Below are 20,490 nucleotides of genomic sequence, written 5' to 3' on the forward strand. Positions count from 1 at the left end.
CTTCAAAACTTATTTGAAAAAAAAAATAGGAACATCATATATTGTATCCGTTAATGTGTTTATTTGTTCTTGCTATCCTTCAGGATGACCATGCTTTTGCGTACCTTACTTTACGCAAAAAGTAAAGGTATAGTTCTTCTAGAATTACCGTGTGTTTAACAATATGTAATTCAATAGATTATTATTTACGAGTTACTGTTACATGGAACATAACAAAAGTGAAAACCTAGCAGCAGTTGTTTTAGTTACGGTTAGTTAGAAGAGAATGGCGTGGCAACACCTTGTAAGCATTTTACGTCGTAGTCGGAACTTAAATTTTCATCAACGATCACGTTTACAATTCCTTGGAAATGACTAGTTTTTATTGGTTCGTCCTAATTTCACCGTTAACATGGTGTACAAATTTATGTTCTCCTACCTAAGAAACAGAATGGTTCGTCGAATTTTCTTCACTTTTTTTGTAATAAATAATATTCAAGCATCAACGGAGTTGTTTCAGATCGCTTTCGTTCAGTATTTCAAAATGGTAGAAAAATATAATAGTGACTACAAGTGCTTAGAAGTAGCGGTGATGTTTCGTAGTATGCAAAGCCCATAGGAATGTTGCACCATTTAGATCGACTAGAACGTGAGAATCGGTTGTTCACGATGATCCAGGAGATCTGGAAGGTGATAAAGAGGTCAAAAGTGAATAAAAAACTAGCAATAAAAAAGTAACGTTCAGAACCTTTCGCTATGCTCCACCAAGGCAACGTCACATAAGTAAGGAATGCATTCAGCGGCGTCGACTGCTGACGTCGGTTTTCCTTCCAGAAATGGAACGTCTGGGTAAAACCCTTCGTTGTCCAGAGCGGGTTGTAAGCGCCGTCGTCAAGTTCTAGAAAGAGAAATGTAAACGGTTCGAATTATTATGAGCACAAGAGAGTTCTGAATATGACCGGTTTATGTTTTTAAACTTGATGTGTGTCGTAATGAATGTCCGTATTAGTGTAAAACTATTTAATCAAAAAATCGCAACTACGCTGCAAATATGGCTAACCTTTTCCTCGCTTAGGATGATAATCACACCAATAGTAGATATCGGTTCCATCCGGGGTACGTCTTTTAGGCACATGTTCGATCAATCGTCCCCCAACCAAGCTATGCGGCCTGAGATAAAAGCTATTGTAGCTCAGTTTCTTCATCTTGGGTAACGTCGAGCACATCTTCTTGGCCCGAAGGACACGCAGGGCTTCTGTAATGTTGGCACTTTCACGGCGCTCCTGTTCTGGAGAAGAATCTTGTTCTTCGCCCGTTCGTTCGGGATCGCTCTTGGCTCCCGAATTGCCATTCTCGTCTTCCTTGAGTTTAGTTTTGCTGCTCTGGCTGCTACTGGTACTATTTCTACGATTAGGCTTATTATTAGCATTTTCAGTACTGCTATCCACTGAGGGATACTTATTCTTTATAGACAACTTATTGCTAGTCTTACGATACATTAGCGAAAATCTACTGCCACTATTATTGGTGGCACTGGTTGTGGAAGCTGCAGACGTTTTATTGGATTTCTTCTCATGGTACTCCTTTATGCTTTCCTTCATCACAGTTTTATCTCCTCTGGAATTCGACTTCTGCTGAGATATTGCTTTAGTCTTCACAGCACTAACAGTTTCACTTACTGGAAACTCCTCCTTCCCATTGACTCGAATCATTTGATTCGCGTCGAAGTCATTCATGACCCCAATCTTAACCACCTCGTCACTTAAATCTCCATTCAAAGAAACTGCGTCATCTGCTATCTCCACTTCCTCTGCTTCCTGAGGTTTCTCACTTTTGTTGTTATTGACGCTTTTTTTCTTCGTACATGGGGACATGGTCGCTTTCTTGGGGCTCTTCCTATCTGAACCACAGCTTCCACTTCTATTCAACGTCTTCTTCTTCCCGTTACCATACTCTATCTCACTTTCCACGATCAGCAGGCTCGGATGCTTTCCAGCCGATCTGCTTTTGGACACCGTACTTAAACAAGAAGGTGAATCGTTCTGTTCCAGAGCGTCTTCTTCGCACTTGGGACAGTGCACGTAGTACACGTCGGACATCTGAGCTGAAGCCGTATCGCTCCAGCGTTTTCTGGGTCCGAAGCACGTACAACATCCGGCTGATCCAGCACTGCCTCGGCTGATTCGTCGTGTAGTGGCTCGGTCGGCCGCTGTACCTAGCGTTCCGTGTCCGGACACGGCGGCCAGCTTCGAATCGGACACCGAAGAAGCAGGACGATCTACGAGAAAAGAAAAATAAAACGAAAAAGAAAATTTTTGAGATGAGACAAAAAACATAAATGATGTGGCGCCAAAAGTGTAGAAATTTTTTGAATAGAATACTGGATGAATTGCAAAGATTTTGGGGAACTTTGAAAGTGTTTTTTTGTAGGAAAAGGATCACGAAATCAAAAGGCTAAAAAGTTGAACAAAAAGTTATGTAAAAGAATTGAAAAGAGCGATCGTCCTGCTTCCCTGGTTTGGTCCAAATTTAAAGCTAAGCAAAATTAGTAGGTTGTTTGCAATAAATGGATGGCAATATAGTGTTCAAAAATGTTATATGGTAATATTTGGAAATTGAAAAATACGTAAAAAGTGTTTGTGTCCGAAAAACAAATAAAACGTAGGAAATGATGAAATGGGAAGCGAACGTGGTGGAGCTCCTATAAGGAGAAAGCACAAACCAGAATCAGAAAGTAAAAGCACACAAAAACACAATAAATTTATAGACCTCAAAAATCTGATTACCTTTTTGGTTTGTCTCAAAATCTATTATTGTCACCTGGAAGTAGTTACTTACTCTAGAAGTAACACCATGAGCTTTACAACAACAAAAACGCCACATGTAAAATTATGCGATGTCAAAAACATTGAACGTTATAGAAACAGCACACTTGTCTCTCTAAACTCAACGCATTTTACAAAGACTTCGTGTCGTTAGTTAATATTTCACAGAATTAAGATTAAGAGTATTTTTTTCGGGCCTTCCTATGGGTTTCGTCCGCGGCTTCAAAGCAAAGCAATGTTGAAGCTGTCTGAGTTCGATTCCCGGCCGGTCGGTGTTATTTTAAAAATGAAATTAAAAAAAATGGAACTTTCCTTGTCTTTCCTGGAAATATTGTATAATCGTGCCTGCTAAATGATATACGAATGAGAAAATGGCAACTTGTGGAAGTGCTCATTGAACATTAAGCTGAGAAGCAGACCTTGTCCCACTGAGGACGCCTTTTTCTCCTGCTCCTTAGCGTCCTCACTGGAACAGAGCCTGCTTCTCAGCTTATGAGCATTTCCACAGTTATTAACTGAGAGCTTTGTTTGTCAAAGTTGCCATTTTCGCATTCGTATTTCGTGTGGTAGGTACGATGATACATTATGCCCAGGGAAGTCAAGGAAATTTCCATTGCGAAATGATCCTGGTCCGACCGGGAGTCGAATACAGACACCTGCAGCATGGCTTTGCTTTGTAGCCGCGGACTCTAACCACTCGGCTACGGAGCATCTCTGGACGTTCAATGATCAAATGGTAGAAGCAGCATTTTGACAAACTCCTGAATGGCATGGAAAGCACATAGTGTCTGGATGGCAGAAGTATAACTTTTAAAGATTGCAACCGTTCTGGATATTATTCAGACGAGTCCTCCAAAAAATTCCAAAGAATGTTTTCAGCGATTCTACTACGGTTACTTTTTTTTAACCGGTACAAGTATTGATTCAGGGACATTACGATTAATTATTTCAAAAAATTTCCAACGTTCACTTCAACAATAAATGTTTCTAAAAGCACCTCTAAAGATTCATCTAACAAAATCCGTTTGAAAGCACAACATTGATTCAAGGAACCTTTACGATGATTTTTCAAGAAACTACTAAAAACTTCTAAGTTTCCTTCTGAAGATTTTCAAGGATTCGCCAGTAGCGTAGTTAGAGGGTGTGGTATTTTTTGGGCCCAGAAACCATGATGAAAATCGTTCATAGCGGTTGAAATTAAGTGTAAAAAAAAAACAAAATGTATACAGGCGAGAAAAAAATTAGGTTTGGAGGTAACCTGAATTTATTATGTGTAAGGACCCTTAGAGCATCCAGTATATTTATAAAAATAGCGTTTATTTCAAAGTTATAAAAAAGTGCTTTTTAACGGAACATCGTGTTTTTGTATTTAACAATAATGGTTCTGTTAATCGTCTAATTTCCTGGGATTAGCCTTAACATAAGCATGAGAAAGCCAGGAAATGGTTTGGAAACATTGTCAACCGATATCCCGAAGCAAGTCGAAAAACCGAAATGAATGTTCGTACGTAATGTTTTACACATTCTTGAAAAGCACCAAAGCGCGAACAAAGATGAATATAGTTATTCATGCAACAAGTTCCGGAATCTCGTTAATAAAGATAAAAAAAACAAGTTCCAAAATGATGATTTTTTAGCACTAGTCGTACATTTATCCGACGAGGCTTGCCTGTACATTTCTCATGTGCCAATCTCCCTACACACTTCCTACACAAACCTAACATGAAGTGCAGTTCATTTTAGGACCAATTCAAGTATTGCCCTTCGTTCCTTGGATGAATCACCCCATAAAGCTCCCGTCTTTTTTGTTGTGAACTTATATAGTCTACTGCCTCCTATAGATACATCCTATGTCAACTCATAATCCCTCACAATAAACTAGATTCTGATCCTTAATCCCAATCTACAATTCGAATCCGACTCAATTCGTTTCATCATACGGATGTAGAATCAGAACCTTGTTGACTAAGTCATTGAAAAAATGATTTTCTTTGTCCCAAAACATTTCACTTCGTCAAAAACTCAATTTCTAATGCTATGATAAATTTTTACCATGATTTCAGGGCCCCTAAGAACCAGGGGCCCGATGCGTACCGCATCTACCACATCCTCCTAGCTACACTGCTGTAAACATGAAGCAATTTGGGGCAGCCGTTTTAGAGTAATGAGCATTTATGTGTCTGGAACCATGCTGGCTAAATAAAGATCTTGAAAACTGATTGATTCCACCAATCTTTTATCATGTTTGAATTTCTACACGCCCACTAGACAGTTAAGAAATCGGAATTTATTTGCATCAAATAATCATCGAACTAACTATGGAAAATTCGGCCCAATGAATCGAATGATGTCTCTTTATAATCAGCATTGCACAGAAATTGATATGACCTTGTCGCGAACAAAGCTAAGACAATATTTTAATTCCTTAAGATATAATACAACATAGAATTAAGCAATCATGTAGTCTACTGTTGATTGACGAAATAAAAAAAATCTTCAAAAAGTATCGTATCTAAATATTCAGGTAACTCAAATAATACTTAATCGATTGAATGATTTTTTCAAAGTAGCTCCTGGTATTATATAGCCCACATTTATTCATTTGATAAATTCTAAGTGCTTGCACAGCCAATATAGAAAAGCATCCTGGAAATACCTAGGTATTTTCTCGTCAGCATTAATATTTGCAGAATATCAAAGTATTAAAATGGTCAAGCCTACTGTGCAGACTTTGGGGATAAAGATAATCGAAAAAAATTATGACGATCAGGTTATTCACGAATGTATAACATAATAGACGAAATATTTTCAATTTACAGAAGGAAGAAACGGGGACAACCGTACCAACCGTTTCGATACATTTTATTCATTTGATAAATTGGCGTAAAACAAAATGGCCACCAAAGATATTTTATATGAAGAATGTCGATCCCCCAAGGAACATTGACATATCTTCAAAATCAGATCACCAATGATCAATATCGTCACGGATTCATAAACACTAGAAGAGTTTTTTGAGAACTTATGAAAAAATGGTGCAAAAATATCGAGAAACAAAAAAGTCATTCCGATTTGAACATTTTTTTGGCAGGGAGTTACCGTTAGAGGGGTTAACTAGTAGCATGTCGATTGTGTGCTAGCTTAGCGGCACATCAATTTCATTCGTATTTTTGTCGCTTCATTTCTTATTTTATTCGTATGTTTCTCTATAAATTTCTTCTTGGATTCTGCCGGGACTTACTTTAAGAGTTATCGGGTTTTCAAACTGTTCCAACTGGCAATTCTTATTTTCTAAGTTATTATGAGGAATGCTTAAAAATTCTAATGGGTGTATCAGTAATTTTATTATGCTCTGCTCCAGGTTATTTTTAAAGAACACTCCTGGAAATAATCAAATTTCAAGGAACACTCCGAGATTATGAATTCCACGGTTATATTGCCATTGAAATTCAAGTTAAGCCAACATGTAAACATCATCTTGATTCTTGTGAGATTTCTTGTTGCTTGATTCAATCGTAGATTTTATGCGGTAATCCCTCAAGAATTTTCTGAAGGCACTTTCATGGAACTCTAAAAAAACTCCTGGACGTTTTTGCACAGATTTGCCTTAGAATTTATCCATGAATTAAACCAGAAATTCCCTTGAGGACCGATATTTACCTCTATGAATCACTGCAGATATTTATGTGAATTTTCTTTTGGGTAATCCCTATGGAAAAATCCTATTGGAATTGCAGTTACATTCACTGGTACAACCCTTGAAGAGGTCTAGGTATTTATGGAGAACCGCCGTTGTATTTTTTAGTGCAATTCCTCTGGACATTAGGAAATCGTGAAAAATATTGTGAGAGATTCCTTGAATGTAATTTTGGAGGAAATATTTTGACCAAAGAGGAAGCGATTTTTAATTAAATCTTACTTCCAAAAATGGCTAAAAAAATATTCTTCGCTGGATTTTTTCAGAGATTTTACGATGATTCATTTAGGGATTTCTGTAAGACTTCGCACAATTCATTGTGACATTGCAATATTCCCAAATGATATCTTGAGATACCGGTAGAATTTACTCCAGATACTCTTTTTGTTCATAGAGCCCTTATAGATGTAGCGGTAAACGCGCCGGTCGAGCATCTTATCTCACGATATACACGTGCAAAAAAAGGTTGGAAAAGAAAGCTCTCAGTTAATAACTGAGAATCATAAGAATACTGAGCTAAGAAGTAGGCTCTGTCTCAGTTGGGACATAACGCCAGAAAAAAAGAAGAATAAGTAGTACAATCGACGCGATATCGCAGAGACCATCGAGATAGGGACAGATTAGGAAACCGCTCTGTTGCCAGAAAAATGAGGAAAATAATGTAGCTATAATCAGACGTCATTTCGTATTCTACCTTTGACAATAGGCATACTTACAGACGAAGAAAAAATCAACAAGAACAATTCGAAAAATGAAGATATCGAGATAAGGAGGATATCGATATATGTAAAGCAAATTTATATGCAGAATGATGGGACCAGTGTTGTAAGCAAGCACGGTAGTCGACACGTTTTCGCTGACATTTGGTAACGTTTGCAACACGAGCGATTATGTCAGAATGTCAGAAAGAAAAATATCAATTGAATGCTTCTGATCACGACAGCTTCGCTAGGAAACGTTACGATTTTTATTGTTTCTGACATTTTTCGTAATAGGTGCGGCTTTCACGGTATGTGTATCACAGTCGACATAACAAGCAAGTTCAAACTATGGTCCAATGCACGCGTTCTCTCGTTGTCGTTTGAGCGAAGTCGTGTTATTTACGTGACCATGGAAACAAGTGAATTCGGCACCGCTCAAACGTCAAATTAGTTAACTCGTGCATAGGTCCATTCAGGTTACTTATTATCCGATATGTCTGAATTTTATGCAAAACTTATGATTTATGCGAATGTCATCGTGTCAGACAACATTCAATTGACAGTTTTTTTTTATGTTTCTCGGTGTAAGAGGTGACGGTAGCGGATGAATGTAGAAAAATAAAAAGACTGCTGACCATGGCAACTAAACGAACGTCGCGCAAAGTGTTGAATGTTTACGTTCTCGCTGAAATGTTTATAGATATGTCACTCGCTATGGACCAATGCACGAGTTCACTATTATGACGTTTGAGCGGTACCAAATTCACTCGTTGCCATTTCTCTGATTAGAAAATCCAATTTCTGCAAAAACTTGAAGTCATTTCATTTTAATATATCAATGTTCAATATTATCAAGCCATGCTTATCACCATTGAGTGATAAAAATTAAAGAAAAAACAACACAAACGGGTTATCAACTGAACTAACCCGTCAACTAATTTTGATAGCGGCAATTATCATCATAAATGGATGCATTGTACATTAAACACTCTCTTCTCATTTGATATCACATAAATAACACGGCACCGCTCAAACGTCAAATAGTGAACTCGTGCATTGGTCCATTGGTGGCAAATTGATCAAATTTTCAGCTGTAAGCACTTTTTGATCCCCTGTATTTGTTTTTTTTTTTCTTAAATTCAATGTTTTGATTCGTTTTGTTGTTCTCCATAGTGATACTGAAGATTTTTTTTTACTAAACTTTCGTTTAAATTTTTTTTTACGTATTCCACAAAAAACATACAAATATTTCTTCATGAACTTCAACTGTTACTACTACAAGCATAAATCACGAAATGCTTCTAGGAACATTCCTAGCAGAATTCTTCTATCTTCCGTAATATTTTGAAGAAATTATTTTAGAAGTTTTAAGAGTAGCAGATAACACTCCTCTGTTTGAAAAGTAAATGTGATTCAATCGACACAGTGTGAATATTTGGAACAAAATTTTCGACTCTGTAGTGATTTGATATGAATTGATAAAGTTCCACTCACATTGTACCCACAGGAACGGAAGAGCTTTATGAATAAATAAAATTGGTCAAACTCAAATTCGTTGGACCTTCAGCTGTTAGGGTAATCATAAGCAACCAAATTAAGAGAACCAAGAACAAAACAGAAAGTGCGTCACAACGATAGAAACAAATCAAACAAACTGATTCTGACTCACCATCTCGCAAATCCCCCGCTTCGATTTCCGACACTTCATTAGCCAAACAATCCAGTCCTTCGTTCTCCGAGCGTGCCTTCGTTCCACCGTAGGATGACTCATTAGTGTTCTTAGCACGCCATCCGTATCGGCTAAAGTTGTTGAGATTAGCACTGGGGTCGCTCAACCTTCGTTGATGTCGATAGTTGTAGTACTCATCGCAGTCTTCTTCCCACTCCGAGTCCCACATGTCCGTGGCGCAGAATCTTGAATATGATGAACACGTTAGTTTATCTATGCTTGTTTACTTCCATTGCTAAAAATAGAGCTGAACACATACCCAGGTTCACTGGTTGGAGTTTCGACTCCAGATCCTTTCGGTTTAGTCACAGCCATTTCGGCGTGTCCTTTCCCTTGGGGACCTTTCATCCTCACAAATTCGCACCGAGTTTGAGGACCGCCAGAACTGAACAAACCAAACGACATGCGCTGTGCCACCTTAGAACCAAGACTAGATTGCTAGAATTTCAAAAAAAAAAAAAAATTAAATAAATTATGTTCATACAACGTGATCACCAGCAAACTCACCCTGGCATCGTAGACCTTTTTCAGTGCATCGTAACGAATCGAGCCCAAAAATATCACACCTTGAACGCTACCATCCCTGTCAGTAGCAACCAGCTCCACACAGACCATTTCGCCATCCCGTACGAGAATATCGTGGAAAACTTCGTCAAAGTTGTCCACCATGAAGCAAATGTGCGGATAGGTAATCTCCTCGCTTTCGCCTTTGGTGTCCATCTTCCTCCGACTTGGCGAAGCGTACACCTTCTGCGAGTGTCGTCGCAGCACCTGAAGCTCTTTTGGCGAAGTCCTCGTACAAATGGCCAACGTCAGCGTGTAATCGAACTGATGGATCACCAGATTCAGGTAAACCGTCTCCTCCCAGTCCACATCCGGATCGCCGATCGGCAGTTTGCGAGAATCCTTTCGAAAGACTTCGATTTCCGTTTCATACTTTGGCATCACCCGGGAGGATCCCTTGACGTGTTTCTTGCGCACGAAGAACAGCAAATCATCGCAATCGATGCTGTGTTGTTTTTCCGTTTGGAAGAGAAAGTGCCGCACGAAGAGATCCGTCCAATAGGTGGTACCCTGTAGGACAACGAAGCCACCGTCTGCAATATCAAATGAGAAGAGAGGGTGTTTAATGTACAATGCCGCTATCAAAGTAGTTGACGGGTTAGTTCAGTTGATAACCCGTTTGTGATGTTTTTTCTTTCATTTTTATCGCTCAATGGTAGGTACTAAGCATGGCTTGATAATATTGAACATTGAAATATTAAAATCAAATGACATCAAGTTTTTGCAGAAATTGGATTTTCTAATCAGAGAAATGGAGAGTGAAGTCTTCCTTAGCCTAATTAAAAAGCCATGTTGAATGTATCTGGGTTCGATTCCAGGTCGGTCCAGAAGCTATTCGTATCGGAAATTTCCTTGATTTCCCTGGGCTTAGAGTAGGGTAGATATATTAGTCTTCACCCTGATTTGGTTTTCGCCCCCTTCATACAAATTTAAACTTTTTAGTATGAAAGGGCGAAGATTGGGGGGCGAAGACTAGATTTTTACCCTATCATTCTGCCTGCCACTCGCTATACGAATGCGGAAATTGCAAATTTGGGTAAGCAAGTTATGAGTTAAAAACATTGGAGGAACACTGAGCTGAGATACAGTACTCCTATTAGACGCTGTAATTTCTCAACAAATGTCAATCGATTCTGAAGAAATCTGGTAGGTAATAAGCTACTACTATGATTCAGTCACATACGAAAAATCGGCTTCATTCCATAAACAAATGCTGAGAAATTACCGTGGGATGCCACTATTTTGAGTTCCAAATTGAATCATTAATAAACAATTTTCGAAAATTGCAAAATAATGGATAAGGCGTCTAGATATGATTTCTGATCCTCAAATGGCTTTTTACGAAATTGCAAAATATGTTGTACGCAACTCGTAGCAGAATTAGATTTTTACAGCACTTGTCGTACCACTCGTGCTGTAGAAGTCTTCAACTTGTTGCTTGATAGTAGTTTACGGAACAAGTTGCAGAATGATGATGTTTACAGCACGACTCGTAAATTACGACAAGTGCTGTAAAAATCGAGTTCAGCAACGAGTTACGCACAACATCATTTTTTGCAATTTCGTAGAAGATCACTTGAGGGTATCAGAAACTATATCAGAACCAGGGATTGAATCCTGAGAAAATTGAGAGAATCTCTCACGTATCGCTCTCTGTAACTATCATAACATGCTGCACATTATGAGAGACTGTTTATCGTATACTGCTACAACTTTGATCAGATTGGGGGGATAGTAGTGCATGATAAAACCCCTCTAAACATGCTCCAAGCCTGGGGGACACTATTGCTATTGGAAGTTTGTGGATTGTTTATCGTGCCAGTAAAGAAAAACACCTATCCCCAACGGTAAACAAGCGAGAAAAATTGATTTTATCATCGCTCTCTCTTTGGGGCTCTCGCTCGCTGCTTCCATTTATCAGACTTGTTACACCTTGCGATACAATGACGATCGTGGACCACAACAGATGGGATGTTTTTCTTTGCTTGCTTTGATCGTGCTTCATACTCAAATGAGAGCGAATTCTGCAATGCCTGATCAGAACGCATTAACCATTATTTTACTATTTCTGAAAAATGGTTGTGTTATGATATATTACGTAACTCAAAACAGTTGTGTAATGAGAAAGCGTTGCGTAATGAATCATTACAGCACTGGTTTCAGTTGTGTAATGATTATTCCCGCACTGCATACTTTAGTGCAGGAAAGTAGGCCGTTTCATGACAGATTGGCGTGATGAAAAACAGCCTATTACGATGAGAAATTGCAAAAAATATTTTTGCAATTTCTTATCATAATAGGCTGTTTTTCATCACGCAAATCTGTCATGAAACGGCCCATTTTCCTGTACTGAAGTATGCAGTGGAGGAATAGTCATTACGCAACTGAAACCAGTGCTGTAATGATTAATTACGCAACGCTTTCTCATTACGCTGCTGTTTTGAGTTGCGTAATGAATCATTACACAATAATTTTTCAGAAACTGTAAAATGTTGATGAATGCATTCCGATATAATTTCTGATATCTTCAAGTGGTCTTCTACGAAATTGCAAAAATGTTGTACATGACTCGGCAAGCCTCGTAGGATAATTTTACGACTGCTGTAAAAATCATTATTCTGCAACTTGTTCCGTAAACTACTAGTTTCGTAAACTACTATTAAAACGTCGTTACAATAGCAACAAGAGCACGTTTATAGTGAAACCGTAACTAGAACCAATATTGGCACGCACTTTATGTTCAGGGAAGTCAAGGAATTATTAAGGCCGCACGGGACGTCATCATAATCACCCTATCCATTTCAAGAAGCAAATCCGAAGAACCACTCCATATATCGATGCGAAAATGTATCACTATCATTCTATATATGTAGTGCACAACCCGATAAATTTTCAGCTTTATCGGTTCACTAAAACTCGAGATTTGCTTCCACAAAGTTTTGATGATTATTGTTAGAGTGAGACGAAAGATAGGGAAAATAACACGGTCTCCCGTGTCCCCTTAAAACCCAAGAGATCCTGAATCGAACCGAGGCACCGTAAGCATGGGTGCTCTTTAAGACCGCGATCGTTATCACATGCTAAGGAAAAGTTACGCGAGATTGAGTATAATTTATTCACAATCGAGCAATAAGCAATTAACTCAACAATATGAACTGATCATAAAGTGGACCCTTTGATTATGATATATCTTATACATTTTTAGATGAAATCTTTTAATGGTTATCTAAAAATTTAAGACATGTTTAATGAAATTATTCATGAAATCAAACTTCTCAACATTGACTAAGGAGTGTATACTTTATGCTTCAATGTACATATAGTCAACTCTCCATAACTCGATATTGGAGGGCTTATCGAGTTAGAGAGACAGAACACAAAAACAGGGAAATTGCGCTCTATGGGATCATCGAGGTAGCTACGAAAGCCAACTTTTACTATGGTTCTCTAACTCAATATCGTATTAAATTATTATGCTCTAACTACATATATTTTTCCCCTAACAAAAAGAATCTTTCCAGAAAGCATTTTTTTTCCGACCAAGATGTATTAACCCGCCACCAATTCTGAAAGTTAGTTTTAGTTTTGAACGATTACCTTAGCCCTTCGAGTGCTAGTGGAAACAGTCGCTGAGAAGTAAAACTAGCAGCACTTGGTTAAAACATACTTATTTGAGGTGACATTTTCAGTTTTAGCCTAAACGGGGAATCCCCATCGGAACAATTTGTTTGCCAGTGTATAAACTGGTGATACACACTATTTGCTACAACCGAAAGCTTTTGCCGCAATGATGAATAATGCAATAGCCAACAGCAGCGCTTCGAACTGTATAAAAAGGTTTACACAGTGCAATTATTGACTCACTAAAGCAGATTCGTTGCACCGAGTGTCGTTGTGTACAGTGGCTTTCATAGATTTGTTTTATTCGAAGTGGTAACTGTTCACATACATTGAACCGGGTTTGCTTCAAACCATATCACTCTACTCACTTTTCAATAATTGACAGAGGAAAGTTGGGTAATATGCAACATTACATTTATTTCCTATATCTGTGTTAGAAACCACTATCATCCAAATTTGGTAAAACTGAATGAAGCATTTATCAACATTTTGATAACATTTCATTTGCCGTAGCAGTTCAGAATTTTTACAGATGAGTTGATTTCACCTGCTTGAAAGAAAAAAAAAAACAGTTTTCAATTTAATTAACCTTACTTAACCTAGATATATAACGCATTAATCGTGGCAATAGAAGATTGTAACGATTTTTGTCTGAAATTATTAATTATTTTGTTTGACATTTGTTCCAATGTTTCAACATTGGATATTCTATATGTAACTCTATACTAGGGAGGAAGCTCCAGAATCATTTTCAAAATTTTATTTTGAATTCTCTGCAGGGCTTTCTTCCTGGTATTACAATAGCTAGTCCATATTGGTACAGCGTACAACATGGCTGGCCTGAAAATTTGTTTGAATATCGAATGCTTGTTCTTAAGACAAAGTTTTGATTTTCTATTAATAAGGGGATAGAGACATTTTATATATTTATTACATTTGGCTTGAATGACAACAACGTGACAACATATCTACTTGAAGGTTTCAAATAAAGAGCTTTTGGTTTATGTGGGAATATTATTAGTTGAGTTTTGGAAGCATTAGGAGAAATCTTCCATTTTTGCAAGAATGAATAAAAAATATCCAAACTTTTTTGTAATCGACTACAGATGACACGCAGGCTTCGTCCTTTGGCGGAGAGGCCTGTGTCATCCGCAAACAAGGATTTTTGACATCCCTGAGGTAACTCAGGTAAGTCAGATGTGAAGAAATTGTATAATATTGGTCCCAAAATGCTGCCTTGAGAAAAACCAGCTCTTACAGGCAATCTTTCAGATCTGGAGTTTTGATAATTAACATGAAGTGTACGATTTGCCAGATAACTTTGCATTGTTCTAACAATGTATGCTGGAAAATTAAAGTTTTTTAATTTTACGATCAAACCTTCATGCCAAACACTGTCGAATGCTTTTTCTATGTCTAGAAGAGCAAGACCAGTAGAATAGCCTTCAGATTTGTTGGAACGGATCAAATTTGTTACACGTAAAAGTTGATGAGTAGTCGAATGTCCATGGCGGAATCCGAACTTTTCATTGGCAAAAATTGAATTTTCGTTGATGTGGACCATCATTCTGTTCAAAATGACCTTTTCAAAAAGTTTACTGATGGAGGAACGCATACTGATTGGGCGAAAGCTAGAAGCTTCTGCAGGATTTTTGTCTGGTTTTAAAATTTGAACAACCTTAGCATTTTTACATTTGTCAGGAAAATATGCTAATTGAAAACATTTGTTAAATATATCAACTAAAAATGATAAGCTACTTTCTGGAAGTTACTTGATGAGGATGTAGAAAATTCCATCATCGCCAGGAGCTTTCATATTTTTGAATTTTGCAATAATAGTTCTCACTTCTTCCAAATCAGTCTCACAGGCATTTTCGAAAATATTCTCTTGATTGAGAATTTTTTTCGAAGTCCTAAGTAACTTGATTTTCGATTGGGCTAGTAATTCTTAAATTAAAATTGTGCGCACTTTCAAACTGCATAGCAAGTTTTTGAGCTTTTTCGCAATTAGTTAGTAATAATTTGTTTTCCTCTTTCAATGCCGGTCTTGGCTTCTGAGTTTTTTTTTTTTAATTTTAGGTAATTTCCAAAAAGGCTTAGAGCCAGGGTCCAATTGAGAAATCTTATTTTCAGATTTTTTTTCTTAATTGTGCAAAACGTTTCTTGATTTCTTACTGCAAATCCTGCCATATAATTTTCATAGCAGGATCACGAGTGCGTTGAAATTGCCTTCTCCTCACGTTTTTAAGACGGATCAAGAGTTTAAGATCATCGTCTATAATCACGGATTCAAACTGTAACTGTAACTGCCTGGTATAATATTGCTATAGGAGTTTCGTTGGGTAAATCCACTCGAAATTAAAAGATTGAACGGCTACCCGACGGAAGAAAATTAGCTTTTGAATGAGCATGACTAGGAGTTACTTGATGGGTATGAACCTCCGTTAATCATGCATTTAGCCAGTGGCGTAGCTAGGGTTTTTGGGGCCCGGTGCGGAGTTTTGTTTAGGGGCCCTCAAAGTTATGGTGAACACCGTCTATGAAGGGCGCTAATGTGAAATTGATTGTTGAAATAAATGATGACCAAATATCTCTTGTAAAATTATGACTAAAGTTATGAAACTTATGTTGAAATGTTGTTGTAGTCGTTTAATGGCCGACAGTCCTTGTTTTCTTAATTGTTGTTCGGAAATGCATCAATTTAGTTGAAATGTCATTGAAGTGGAGTGCAATGATTCATATATAGCTTCGATTGAGTATTCTAGGGAAATTTGGACATTTTCCAAAGTTTGTGTTTTTGAGTGGGGATTGATTTTGAAGTTCTTGATGAAGCTATAAAAATCTATATATTTGCCCAAAGTTTGCTTCAAAGTTTACAAAATGAACTCCAAAGAGTCAATTTTACATATCAATTTGTTCAACTTTTGCGTCTACGAACTTCAGGTTTATTTTTTGATTCACGAATTCACCAAATTTTCAAGGATTTCGTTTTAAATACCTTCAAATATTCAACGCAGGATTTTCCTAAGGATGATCATAGATGTTACCTAAGAGATTGCGGCATGAATTTCTTCTAAGATTTTTTCAGAAATTACCATCGTTTTCTCAAAACTTCCACCAAGATTCCCGTTTACAACATCTTCAAGATTTTAAATAGTATTTTATCGAATATTTTTTGAAATTTCCTTCAAAATTGTCGTACAGAGTTCAACAAGAGAATTCATTCAGGAAATACTCCAGAAATTGTTCCTAAGATTCCTACAGGAATTAAGTTCTTAGAGAAATTTCCCAAAGATGTCTTCAATAATTTTCCCAGTCATTTCCTAGGAATATCTCCACAAAAGGATTTTTTTTTAGAAATTATTGATGATTTTTTTTTCACAAAAAAAAAACGATAAATATTTCAGAAGGACGTCCCAAAGTAACAACTGATGAAACTTGATTAAGTAACCCATAATGAACCCAAATAATTTCTCGGTAAGAATTTCTGGGCTCTTGAGGAAATCTTGCAAGATTTCGTAGATAAATTGCTTAGGCGATTTGAATTACAAGAATATTTACTGTAGCATTAGCTGGTATGGAACCTCAGATGAACTTTTAAAGAGGTCATTAAGGTTGTACTAGAAATATACTGCCCATAACTGCATAACATTCGACAAAAGTAGGCATGTAAATGGAATGCCAAGTGTGCGTTTTATGGCACTATGGGAAGAAACTTAAACATGTTGAGTTCTAACATGGTGAAAACTCATTCTACTACTTAAAACCAAGATGGCGTCAAAATCCAAGATGGCCGCCAGATTTTATCATTCAAAATAAAACTTTTATTCTTCACTCGACTCGAATAAAACAACAACGATTGTAAACTTGTTTCTTTGTTGTACAAAAAATGTGGTTAGCATTGATTGCAATCACCTTATACGTCAAAATCGTAGAACACGATTTAGAAAATCGTTCATTTCTTACGGTAAATACCATTACTCACCTAGTTTCTGTAGCCTATTTTACGCAATTTTTCCTCAGCTTTCTGATGGTGATCTCAGAATAGGGTCCTAAAGCCCTGTCCCAATTTTAGTATCAAACGCTTAAGTTTAGGGCAAAAATACATGTTTACTCAATTTTTAAATGATTTTCATTTGTTTAAGTCCAAAAAACATTTTTTTATGATTTTTGAGATTTTGTCTCACCCCTTGGATTAAACTCAAATATTGGGTATACAGTCGAAGCTCGTTATAACGACAACTTTTAAAGTGACAAAAGCTCTCTATAGTGAAATTTTTCGGTCCCATGAAAAATATTTCAATGTTATAACAGTTCTCTATAGCGACTTTTCTCTATAACGACGGTCCCTTGCGATGTCGTTATAACAAGCTTAGACTGTATTTTGTTTTCCGTGTCCCTTCCGAAATGTCAGATAGGAACAACCCCAGTGTTAAAACTATAAGCCCTGGTGCTTGTCGAAACAGTGAATGTCAAACATGATCACAATTGTCAAGGTTCATGTTTGGAACCATTTTTAAAATTGAAGTTTAAAAATGTTATGACCGTTATTTGAGCTAGAAAAATGGCTAAAGTAGTTGCAAGAAAATGCTCTTTCGTATTATTAAATAAAAACAAGAATTCATTGAACATTTTAGGACCCAATTCGAAACGAGCGGTGTGCTAATGGTAAAAAAACGATTTTTCTAACAATATAGCGGCAAAATTCAAAATGGCCGCCAATTTTTTTTTAACTTCAAATGAAAGCTATATTCTTTCTCCATACGATGCCACTAAGTTTGCTAGGTGTTCCAAGCGAAATAAGAGACATATCATGTGGTGAAAGACCCAATATTTATCAAAAAATGTGCTTTATCGCAAACTGTTTAGCTAGCTGGCGTACGAGGGGTCCATCAATTTGGGAAAACCGAAAGGACCACCCTTAAGTTTTATTGTAAACTTACGATCAGTGACATAAAATTGGAACTCTAACGATGGGTGCTGATGGCGGCCTGGTTTCAGCTCAAATGCTCGAAAAATCACATATATTTTACTTACAATATTTTTTTTATTTTAATGTTTTTCAACTTTTATTACAACTTGCAAGTATTTTTTCATCTCCAAACAAGTATTAGACCACGTTTCCCCAAATAAGAAAGATTTTAAAATAGATATCGAGTTATGGAGAGATCATCGACTAGTGGAGATATCGAGTTATAGAAATATCGACTTATGGAGAGCACGATGTATGGAAATTTGAAGGGACCGAAAAATTCATCGAGTTATAGAGTATATCGAGTTATAGAACATCGAGTTGAGGAGAGTCGACTGTATATTGAAGAGTTACATCAATCCGTTATTATATTGACATCGTCTAGGGGCCGCTTCTAAGTTTATCTCCCTAACCGGATAGGTGTCAATTACTTAATCTTGACACGTTGTTGGAGCGCCAGCGTAAGATTGCGCTGGTTACCACTGCAGCTAAAATTATCAACAATGAACTCAACACTCTAGGAATGCTATCTTGAATTTATTTTCGCTCTTCCAGATGTATTCGTAACACTGTTGTGATCCAATATCGATTTGATTGCACCACCTTCGGTTGCAATTAGCCTTTTTCTGCCATGATAAGATTTTTTTCATTATTAGAAGAGAAACACGAATTCGGGGAACTTGCTCAACTTTTTATCAAACGTACTAAGTGACTATAAGTTTGTATTTACAGTCAACTCTCCCTCACTCGATATTCCATATCTCGATTTCGAGTTAGATAACCATAGCAAATGTAGTGTAGTAACTCGATACCTCCCTTACTCGATGGTTCCTTCAATATCGAGTTGGGGAGAGTTCACTGTATCGTTTTTTGACTGTTGAGGACAAAGTATTGTTAGTTGTAGTTGATTGCTTCTTTAGATATCATTACCAACAAATAATAGTAGTAAATATCAAAATTACTCTCAAGAACTTTTGCATTTCTGCTGGACTTATTTGAATTGATTTTCTTTCTAAAATGAGAATGATAGACAAGGTGCTGATTGATGTTAAAAATGCTCATCAACAGAAAAATGAATAATGAGAATTATATTCCTCTGCAGGTCCATCATGTTCATATTGCTCCTACTTGCAATGGCTTTAGCACTTTGTTACGCGTATGTTTTCGTTTCCGTCGAGAGAAGCATCATAACAATAATAATGCGCCGTACAATATCTACCGTGTATCGACATAGATAGACTTATTGCTGTAAACAAAGATCAGCTGGTGGAAAGCCATGCATACTTTATGAGAGAAGGTTGCCGAAATGTTGCTCTCATTCTCCCAGGAGCATAATTTTCCGGTTTGTCAAAGTCTCCTCATACCACCCACTGCCACCCCATCACTACTATGCGTAAGGACATGCCACATCGCGAGGAGACAGCGGAAAAATCGATAATCGCCGGCCATCATGCTTTCCGTGAATTTTCGCAAAATAAAATCTTACCATCCTTCAGCAGTTGTCGCATCTCCTTGGTACGTTGAAAGTTTATTTCCTCCAGCAGCAACTGCAAAGCCGTCGGAGGTGACTTGAGCATTGATGCGGCTGGCGAACTGGTTCTGCCACCATACGAAGACGCCATACTGCAGATCCACCCTTCTGGTAGGGTGTTCACCTGATGGTAGACTTCTTTTCTGGGCTTATTAAAAGCACTATAAAGACACTACAAACCGGTGCAGGAAGCAACTTAAACCGAGCAGGGCATCAAACAACAGAACACACTCTCGATGCTCGTTGAAACTATTTCGCGCATTTCAGCTTTCCCTCAGGCTCGCAAGCTGGAAAGGATCACATTTTTCTTCTTCCTGTCTGGGGTGAATTTTTGTGGCCAATGTTATAATAATATGTCGTCGGTGGCAATACACTGATGGTGAGAACCGTTTGCACGGAGATGTACGATAGGAATGACACACCAACCATCTAGAGAACGGGCGATTGCGACAGAGAGAAAGGCAAACTCGGTCTCGGTCGACGTTCATGGACGCAGCGTGGTTTGGCCGAATGGTGAGGTGTTGGTTGGGTGGTTGAGGGAAACGACGAAAACAGAGAGGATTTTACGCTGAACTGAGAGTTGTTATGGAATGTAATGGACATCCAGTAGAGACATCTGTCGGTGGGTATATACAAATTTAGGCTGTTGAATGAGAATAACCATGGGCTCAGCATGTTTGATTAATATGTTCAAAATTATTGCCTGATTTGGTAATGTAAATATACAAGTAGATGAAAAAAAAAAACGAATTTAGTACTATACCATTTAATTTCACTAGAGTTTGTATCCTTTGACAGATACGCGTATTTCGACCTCAACTGTTAGGCCGTCTTCAGTGTCGTGTACTAGACTCGACTCGAAATATTCTTT

General features: G+C 37.5%; 1 protein-coding gene across 2 annotated transcripts; it reads right to left on the minus strand.

Annotated features, from left to right (window-relative positions):
- Window positions 1-37: 37 nt before the first annotated feature.
- On the minus strand, window positions 38-20,054 carry LOC5578084 (uncharacterized protein KIAA0930 homolog). 2 transcript variants are annotated; one of them, XM_021854359.1, is made up of 7 exons: window positions 19,575-20,054; window positions 9,439-10,028; window positions 9,191-9,369; window positions 8,872-9,116; window positions 1,040-2,257; window positions 728-877; window positions 38-662 (listed from the first exon to the last, which is right to left on the minus strand). In XM_021854359.1, exons 1-7 carry the CDS (start codon window positions 19,708-19,710, stop codon window positions 622-624), a joined length of 2,559 nt encoding a protein of 852 aa, XP_021710051.1. In that variant the 5' UTR covers window positions 19,711-20,054; the 3' UTR covers window positions 38-621. The 2 variants fall into 2 exon arrangements, with proteins under 2 accessions (XP_021710051.1, XP_021710052.1); XM_021854360.1 differs by lacking the exon at window positions 1,040-2,257 and having other exon boundaries at window positions 19,575-20,034.
- Window positions 20,055-20,490: the final 436 nt, after the last annotated feature.

This window comes from Aedes aegypti, chromosome 3 (assembly GCF_002204515.2).
Source record: "Aedes aegypti strain LVP_AGWG chromosome 3, AaegL5.0 Primary Assembly, whole genome shotgun sequence".
NCBI classification, from domain to species: domain Eukaryota; kingdom Metazoa; phylum Arthropoda; class Insecta; order Diptera; family Culicidae; genus Aedes; species Aedes aegypti.

What these genes read in the sequence shown, in the direction of transcription:
- LOC5578084 (XM_021854359.1), bottom strand. Translation starts at nt 19,710, where the DNA reads ATGGCGTCTTCGTATGGTGGCAGAACCAGTTCGCCAGCCGCATCAATG. An exon ending in AGCGGGGGATTTGCGAGATG is followed by an intron (nt 2,258 to 8,871) that starts GTGAGTCAGAAT and finishes CTTTTCTCGTAG; the next exon opens with ATCGTCCTGCTTCTTCGGTG. An exon ending in TTGGTGGAGCATAGCGAAAG is followed by an intron (nt 663 to 727) that starts GTTCTGAACGTT and finishes ATCACCTTCCAG; the next exon opens with ATCTCCTGGATCATCGTGAA.